The sequence below is a fragment of the Fukomys damarensis genome, unplaced genomic scaffold (genome assembly GCF_012274545.1).
Source record: "Fukomys damarensis isolate Sample0158 unplaced genomic scaffold, DMR_v1.0_HiC HiC_scaffold_15, whole genome shotgun sequence".
In the NCBI taxonomy this organism is placed as follows: domain Eukaryota; kingdom Metazoa; phylum Chordata; class Mammalia; order Rodentia; family Bathyergidae; genus Fukomys; species Fukomys damarensis.
The window spans coordinates 33491927-33501424 of record NW_022900927.1 but is presented as its reverse complement, the minus strand read 5'-3'; the positions used below and the strand labels follow the sequence as shown (position 1 = coordinate 33501424).

The following is a 9498-nucleotide window of genomic DNA, read 5'->3' as shown; positions in this document are numbered from 1 at the left end:
AAAAAAAAAAAAAAAAAAAAAAAGGGCTGGGCTGACAAAGAAATAGTCTTCAAAAAAATTAAAATATAGAAAGTAGAAGTTCACCAAGGAACAGGATTAGTGGAAGTTATACAACCCCCTTATCTTCCACCTGAAATTACCTGAGTAGTGTCACTCTCTTGGTCTGGGCTCAGGTCATGAGGACTAAATTCACCATTATCTTTCTTTCGAATATTCTCAACCACAGTTTTTGTTATTGTTGCAACATCCAAATCTAAAACATTTTTGAAAAAAAATCATTAATACTAATATTCTCTAAATAATTACAATAATCTGGTAAACTTGAATTTTTTTTTTTTTTTTTTGCATGCCTTGGGATAAAACCTACAGCCTCAGGGTAGGAAAGTATGCTACCACTGAGCTACATCCTCAGCCCTTGGAACAGTAATTCTTAAAAAAATCTAATACATAAAATCCTAAAGCTTTATGAAATAAAATGCCAAAATGTAAAAATATCTTACATATGAATTACAATATGTTATTTTATTCCTAAAACAGAATTTCACTGAAAATTTTTATTCCTTTTTATTCTCCTCTCAAGAGCAACAAGGTTCAAAACTTGAAGAACAACTATTCTGAGTCAAAATGAAAATTTGCCTAACAAGGTCCACAGATAAAATCTCAACCATTTTTACCTGCTTCCCTAGCCAGCTCCAAGGAAATGTGGCGAAGTTCAAAATCTGTGACACCTTCCAAAAATAAGGCATACTGAGCAACAGCAAGGTCTTGAGGCAAATGACAGCAGTAAAATGCTATGAGATGTGTATTCCCCTCACTTATTAAAAGCTGAAAATGGAAAAAGATCAAAGTAGGTCAATAATACAACAAGTTCTAGAAAAGTAGTGTTTTTTCTTGTTTGTTTTGTGTTTTTGGGGGGAGTGATGGGAATTGAACCCAAAGTTACTAAAAAGCTTTAGTAAAATGAAATTAGGAAGCTGGGCATGGTGGTACATGCCTGTAATCCCAGCACTTGGGAAGCTGAGGCGGGAGGACTGCAGTGAGTTCCAGACCAGCTTGGGATACATGGTGAGTTCCAGGGCAGTCTGAACTACATAGTAAGATCCTATCTCAAACCCACCCCGCAAAAAGGGTAATTTAAAGATCCCCAATGGATGAGTTTTCTGCCACTCGATGTTAAAATAATATCACTCTGATTTTTTAGTTAAAATAGTAAAAAAAAAAAGAATCAGGTTCTAGTTTCTCAAAGTTTACCTGTATGTATGTCTTTAAAACTTCAATCGAAACTTCTTCCTTTATAGGAGAAAAGACATAGTTCTATTATAATAAACACAACTGCTTATATGCATCAGTAATTAAATTTCTAATAAAAATTCTGCCACTAAATCATTTAATAATTTTAATATAACCCATTAAACAATAAAGGCATCAGGAAAAGTGCTTAGTAAAGCTGACATACTGCCTGACTTCATATTACCATAACTCTTTGTGGGTACGTAGTAGTACTGTTACTATTTTACAGAGCAAGAAGCAAAGACCCAAGGGTTTTTTTTTTTTCCTTAACTCAGAATTCCACAGTTGAAGGTACTGAATATGGATGTGAACTCAAAGGTCTTATGCTAAGCTCAAGCTTTCAACTACAGTATCATTGTTTCTACATGTACTCTTTAACAAAAATGTTATGAAACATTTAGAAAAACTAAAAGGAAAAAGAAAACAAAGGTTTAGACTCTCACAAAGAACTTAGTCTGGCTCAGCTAGCTTAGCTGCTTGATTTGAAGTTAGATACTGATAAGGATATGGTTCTTAAAAATAGGAAACCTTGCATTATGTGGCCAAGATTAGTTACTAATGGTCACTCACAGTGAGTTATCATAAGATGACCATATGAGATGACAGCAAAGACTTTCACACACTTATCACTCTTTCTAGAGAACAACACATAATGTGCTTTCCTAATGATATGTATCAACTTTGCAGAGAAGGATACATTGTTTTTATTTACTTTGGCCTGTATTCCCAGGGTGCGGAAAAACAAAACAAGGTGAGTCATGAATCGGAGGAGGTGCCCAGGTAGTTTGCTTCTGCTTTTAGAAAGCCATCTGCTGAACTCATCCATCAAACCTACATGATATCAAAGAAAAGAATAAAATCAGATAAACACTACCAAGTGTGATTAAAAAAATATGGCAAACACAGTAAAAAACACTGTTAATAATTCCCCTCAAAATAATCCCCTCACTAAAACTTATCCCATCGTTCTTGCCACTCTCTGAAGCAGTTCTGGAATTCCAGTTCTAGTGTCTAGGTGTGGGTGCTTTGATATTCCAGATCAACTCAAAACATTTACCTTTGGTGGTCATTTTGACTTTGGGAAAGAGCCAGAAGTCACACAGTGCCAATCCAGTGATTACACAGCGGAGATTATGGATACACCACAACGTTTTTATTTGACATAAATTTCTGTAAACATTTGATCAGTATGGCATGATCAAAAAATTTGGTGCATGTTTTTAAAAACGACAGGAAAAGACACATTGCCATTAACCCCCTCAAAATAATCTCCTTCACTTGGAACACAAGTGTCTCATCATTATTAGCAATGTGTCCTTTTTTGTAATGAGTTTTTTTGGGGGAAGACTCAGACAGAACTTGTTTGGAAGTTCAGGCTAGCCTTGAACTCACTATGTAGCCCAGGTTTGCCTTCTCCTACTTCGGCCCCCTGAGGGCTGTGATTACAGGAGTGCACCACCATGCCTGGCAAGCTTTTAAAAATTTAAACATGCACTACATCTTTCAATCACGCCTTCTATTTACCTTATTTTTAAACTGCTATTAAGTCACTCTCTCACCATTAACAGCTATTATATAACTCTATATCCTCTTAGAGTTAAATTCAAACTTCATTTTATAATAACAAGTAAAAAAACTGCATCCAAATAGGTGGATATTTATAAAGCTTAAAAGTGTGGTAAGTCATGCATTACTTTAGTAACTTACAAAAATTACTCTTAAAAAATGAAGAACTCAAAGTAAAATGAAACTATAGCTTACCATCAATGTTTCCCAGGATAAGGAATTTTTGAACTACATGATAATGTTCTTGATTCTCTTCCAGAACTCTCTGAAAAATTTTATTTACATTTTCTGTAAGTCTTCTGTAGTCATTCTGGAGTATCTACTCATTGTTAAACTCATCTCAAACTTTTGAAGGGACACACATTAAGTATGAAATGAAAGGCCTCAGAAAGACAGTGTTCAAAATATACTCAAGGCTTACAAATCCAGGACTGAACAGTACCTTTGAAAGCAGAGAATTACTATACAGCAATTTAACCTCTAAGAATGTCTGTTAGTGACTATTATTCTTTATATTGTATTCCTATTTATCGTAGCACAATATGGAAGATCAGAGAGGACCTATGTGAACTAAGCAAAACAAATTATAAGATTTCTTTCATCAAGAGCAGCAGTACCAGAAACCATTCTCTTAGGTATTCTTTTCTGCACATCATCAAATAATGAATCAAGAGGAGAGAAAACCAGCCAGGTGTGGTGATGAACACCTGTAATCCCAGCACTTGGGAGGCTGGAGAGGAGGATTGCTGTGAGTTTGAGGCCAACCTGGGCTACACAGTGAGTTCAAGGGCAACCTGAACAACACAGCAAGACTTTGTCTCAAAAAAAAAAAAAAAAAAAAAAAAAAAAAAACCAAACCCAAAAAAGAGTAACTCCCCATCCCCAGCCCCTTGCACACTGCGGATTAAATACAAGGCCTCTACATTGAGCTATATATAGCCTCAGTTCTGTATTTTGAAGCTGGACTTGAATTTGTAATCATCCTGCTTCAGCTTTCTAGAGTGCTGGGATTACAGGCATGTGTCATTAAGCCTGGCTTAAATTATTTAAAAGAAATATTATTTTTAAACATTAGATTATTTGTGGACTGGGAAAAAATCTTATTAACTCTCCATTCTATATTTTAAATTTTCAAGAAAAGGGGATAAATGCAGCTAATATGTCTATATTTGTATGAAGCCAATCCTAAACCAAAGAATAATGCATAATTTCCACAATTTTCTTTCTTTTAAAAAATGACTCTAATTTTGATAATAGGCAAAGAAAAGAAGGAAAAGAGGAACAAAGCTCCACAAATCAGGTAGTGCACAATGGAATAACGTTTCCTTATTCTACAATTACTAACAAGTTTGTATTTATATTACCTCTTTATCAGTAGCTTGAAGTTCTTCAAAAACCTTTTCTAAGGTCCAACTTCAAAAAAATAAAACAGAACAGGACAGAATAATATTAACAATATGAAAAAGGGTTGTGAAATACAGCTTCAAGGAGCATACCCCAAATCACTAAGATTAAAACAAACCAACACACTCACTTTGCTTCTAGGTATTCTCTAGGGAGTTCTTCAGTTTCGTTCTGGGCCATTACTGACAGCCGGATCTCCTGTTCCACCAGACTGTCCACCATCACCCGGAAGTAGGCCCATACAGAATCTTCCCAGGTGTCACATACAGGAAGAAGCTTTTTTCCCATTCCCAAATAGAAACAAATACATTCACCAAAAAAGAGCAATTATATCCATTGATGACAATACAGTCACTTAATGATAAAAAACATTGTGGATTTAAATAAAATTATACTAAATAACTTGCTTTTTTCCTCTCATTTTTAAATAGTGTAAGCTATTATGTTTTCCGTACCAAATCACAATAGCACCAATTTTACATGCTGATATAAGATGGCATTTTAATAGCATCCCTCAAAATAGCTGAAAAACAGCAGGTAGGAGAGGCTGTTAGAAACATACACACTGTAAACTTGAGCAGTCACTGTCCCTTGGTATTTTTCTGGATACAGCTTTGGGCATTAGAAGTCATCAATGACTGTGAGTTGCAATTGAATTGACAATTTTTAGTTAGAAATTAAAGCCTCATTTCATTAAAACACACATGTATGGAATATCTCATGTTAAATCACTGTTCTGTGTTTATTTACATCTTTATTTTGCCATTGTTAGGCTTCCCAGTTTCCGCCTCAGAGAAGAGGGGCAAGAAAACCAGCAGATGCTGGTTCCAAAGGGGAAAGAATCTATGGGATTCACCATTTTCTCTTTTCCTTTGAAGAGTGTCTTGCCCAATATATGTTTAGGATCACATGTCATCTCACCATGGTCATCATCACCACATAGTAAATCACTCTTCTGTTTCATAATTATCTCTATCACTGCTTCTTTTAGAAAGCAGCTTAAGTTTATAAGGTTTTTATATACATTAGAATATTTTATGCATCAGTTAATTCCTAGAAAAAATATTAAGATTACTTACCTGCTTGAGGTTCCCACTTAAAGCTGCATAAATCGCTCTCTCATATTTATTAAAACGTTCCTAAAATTAATACAGATTTGAAATACTTTTTATTATTAATTATATTTATACATTTTAGGTTTACAATGTAATGACATTCATCACTAGCAATTTGTAGCTTTACATAATATTTGATTCTCATTTGAAATATTTTTTTGTTAGTACATTAATTTTTGCCATTTCTTCTAGACTGAACCTATTTTGTAAGTTTCTAAACTTTAAAGATCTAGTAGAATACTAAGAAGGAAAAGCTTTTTTTTTTTGGTACCAGGGATCAAATAACTCGGATCCTTGTGCTTGCAAGGCAGGCACTGGAACCACTAAGATAAATCCCGCACTCAAGAAGGGCCTTTTAATTTGATGAAATTATACTGAAATCTTTAGGAAAGAGTCCAGCATTTAAATTTCTTCCATAGGGTGAAAGCAGAACCAACTCTAACGGATGTTTTGATTATACTGTACAACCAAATTTTAGTCCATAGAACTGAGATTGGTGTTTTTTTCTGGAATGTTTCTAAGCACCTGATAATCCCTGATGCTGACCTAAGAACATCAAAACAAGACATGCATTTGCACTGGATTCTAGGTAGAATTAAATTCTCCACATTACTCTGTTTACTTTTGGGGTTCTATAAATAGCATTTCCAGCCTCTAGTCATGCAAATGGGAGACTTCAGAGACTCTTCCTAAATAATTGAGTCCACCTCTGCCTTCTGTTTCTAGTCATGGTTCTGACCAGTCTTGTTCCCTTCCTTTCCATTCCCATCAATACTATCCTAGGATGGGCCCTTATTAGTGGCTGAATAACTTTGACAGGCTCCTAGTTACTTCATCAAGTTTTAGTCCTTACAATTTGAAAGTCTATTTTCCACTGCCCTGCTAATCTCTAAAACACTGCTGCAAGGGGTCCTCAAGGTTCTGCAACCCTTCCGATGCTCAATTCTATAAGCAAAGTTCAGGGCATTTTCAAGGCAAAGCATCAAATTTACTGTAGTGCATATGTGATTCTTAACCATCTCACAGAAATAAAATTGTGCTATCATATTTATTGATTTTTTAATCTTTTTATGTACCACTAATGAAGATTTGTTTTGTTTTGTTTTTTGCAGTATTACGCACTGAACCTAGTGGGATTCGATCATTAAACTATCCCCTTGGCCCTCTGTATTCTTTATTTTGAGACAAGGTCTTGTTAGGCTGCCCGGGCTGGCCTTGAACTTGCAATCCTCCTCCTTCAGCCTCAAAGTAGCTGGTGATTCACCGATGAAATTTTTAGGACTTGTTCTCTTAACTTCATGTTCCCGTAAGGCCTGGATTTGGTGGGGAGGTGGTTTGCATGTTGTAGTGATTTTTAAGAATCCATATGCTGTGTCATCACAGAGCTGACTATACAATATTTCCTTTAATAAGCCATCTACTCTAACCTGGCAGAACTAACAATCCTTGAGACTTATGTATCCTACCTAGAATCCCTTCCTTTCTTCTCATTCCCAAAAACCCAATTCCTATGATTTTAAAAAGTTCTACTCATCCATCTTCATCTTTAAGTTTTACCCAAGGCTTTTCTCTTTACTTACTTGGTACATTCTTTATATTTTTACCATGTATCAGTGTTTAATTCTTACTATTTGGTGAATCTCAAATTTTGATAAATAGTTAAGACTGTTTCTCAATTTCACTAAATTTATCTGAAAAACAGAACTTTAGTTTCTTGCTATTTTGAACATTTCACAGCCCCTAGGTAGGCCTTTACTTAACCTGGAGTAAAAATCAGTATCAGTGAATATGTTATTTATCTTACATCTTCTGCCATTCTCCAGCAACTAATTTTCCAAATGCGTCGATATGGATTTCCTTCAACAGGTTCTAATTCTGCTCCTATTTCTATAAAATAAAAAATATATTTTAAAATGAGATTTTCATCTCAGTCTTGTCTATAAAGGAAAAGTACATTTCACAAAGACTGGCATTTAGCGTTAAATGCCTTTATGCCATCTCTCAGAATAAAATCTTACACACCTCCATTAATATTAGGGTCATGGTATAGTTTCCAGCCTTCCAGTGTTGCAGCTCTCCATGACTGACCACAACGTTTACAGAGTCTCTGTGCCTTTAGAAACAGGAAAGAGTGACATTGGCAATATATTACTGAAAAGTACTTAGGCCCTAGAGTACAGCACAACCTATTTATGACAAGATTCGATACTCTGTGGCACAAATGTTAGAGTATGTAGACAATTAGTAATGGCACTCCACTTTACCAATGTGTGTGCATTTCCGCATTCATTTTAATTTTTATAGAAATTCCTTTTCTATTGGATTTTAGGCTTATCTGTCTTTTCTCATGGTGCCCAACAGCACTTAATTCTGCTAGAAACAAGGAGGGTTAAAGAGTCTGATGTCCCTGATTTATATAAAAGTATTATAAAAGCATTGTTAGTCTATATAATGACAAGGGTGTTATTGCTCATTTATCAACCTGACCATAGTTTCTTAAGTTCAAATTGACCAAGAAGAAATCTGAGCCAACAGTTTCCAAGTGCCTGAACAGTGTCTTCTAGGGTTAGACTTATTTTAAACTTTTTTTTTCTTTCAGAGCTAAGGACTGAACCCAAGGCTGTCACACTGAGTCATTCTACCAGCCCTTTATTTCCCAGGCTGGGATTGAACTTGGGATCCTTCTATCTCTACCTCCCAGAATACTTGAATTACTGGCATGAGCCACTACATCTAGCTTATTTTAAAACCTTAAAAATCAGAAGTAGAGCTGGACCTAGTGGTATGTATCTATAATTGCAGCATTCTTGGAGGCTAAGGCAGGAGCATCACAAGTTTGAGTCCAGCCTAGAACTTAATGACAGTGAGACCCTTCCTCAAAATAAAGACTTTTAGAAGGCTGTGGGTATAGCTCAGTGCAAAGACCCTGGGTTACATTCCCAACAGAAAAAAAAAAGAAACTCAGAAGTAGACCGTAATGAGGATATACCTATGGTACACAATACAGAGAAGCAAAGTGTGACCAGTTAAAGAGTCCTCTCATACAGAACTGCATAAACTAGAGGGCACTCCTCTCTAAAGCAGTGTATATCTCCTCACTAGAAACAAGTCAATGAGGAGGACAGATACAGAAATACTGTCAATGAGATTACTCCACTAAAGAAGCACACTAAGTAGCCACAAAGATCTCCTTCAACTCAAAGTTCTATGTCTTTTTGAAATTGGACATGCAGAGTACTATGTGCTTTACCTCATCTGTCATTCCAGCACGGATTAGAGTGAAAAGATATTTAAGTAATCGAATTTCATCTTCTCTATCCATATCATCAAGGGGCATTTTCTGTCTTATGGGAGCATCAGGATCCTGTTAAAAACAAAAAACAACCCCCCCAAAAAAACATCAACTATTAATGCAGTGCTGGAGATCAAACCCAGGGCACTGCAAGCACCAGGCAAGCCCTTTATCCTGAGCTACTCTCCCAGCCCTGTATCTACATACACTTTAAACATTATCACAAGGTGATAAATCTATCAAAATAAACTCCTTTACAATTTGGTTAGTAAAGGGAATAAAAGTGCTGTAAATCTTCCTAGTAGTCTGCTACCTGCCTTGGTTGTTCTGGCCCATGATAGCACATGCCCAGCTCAGGCAAGGTGGGTACCACTAGTGCAGCCCTGACATAGCCAATACCAGGCAACTCACTGTCACAGCATCCACATGGCCAAGCCAACTGGAAATGATTACACCTAGATGGTGGCCAAACAGGAAAAACTGAAGGGATCTACGCTGTGACTAGAAACTGATTTTCTGAGAACATATGAAAAGAGGGTCTCTTAAGTATACATTTTAGTATTAATGCCATGTGAAATACAACAATGCCCAAATAAAAAACACTAAACAGGTGGATAATAAATAAAAATCCCCTAAAATGATTATTCCTACCTACTCCTATCCACATGTTTTAAAATATTTAGTATAATATACTGTCCTCACTTCAGAAGTGAGTAACACGGGCTGGGGATTTAGCTCAGTGGTTCGGTGGCCACCCAAGTTCAATCCCCGATACAAAAAAAAAAAAAAAAAAAAAAAAAAGAAAAAAAAGAAAAAAAAAAAAAAATAAAA

General features: G+C 35.7%; 1 protein-coding gene across 1 annotated transcript in view; it reads right to left on the bottom strand.

The window, feature by feature from the left end:
• The window catches only part of Nup107 (nucleoporin 107), a 39566-nt gene that overhangs the window by 7611 nt on the left and 22457 nt on the right, over nt 1-9498 (bottom strand). Inside the window, exons 12-22 of the mRNA XM_019210646.2 lie at nt 8626-8739; nt 7398-7488; nt 7180-7262; nt 5340-5399; nt 4391-4536; nt 4221-4269; nt 3052-3121; nt 2003-2121; nt 1252-1290; nt 675-825; nt 123-253 (exon numbers count right to left, since the gene is read on the bottom strand). Of these exons, the coding sequence (XP_019066191.1) occupies nt 123-253; nt 675-825; nt 1252-1290; nt 2003-2121; nt 3052-3121; nt 4221-4269; nt 4391-4536; nt 5340-5399; nt 7180-7262; nt 7398-7488; nt 8626-8739 (1053 nt within the window). The remainder of the gene's footprint in view (nt 1-122; nt 254-674; nt 826-1251; nt 1291-2002; nt 2122-3051; nt 3122-4220; nt 4270-4390; nt 4537-5339; nt 5400-7179; nt 7263-7397; nt 7489-8625; nt 8740-9498) is intronic.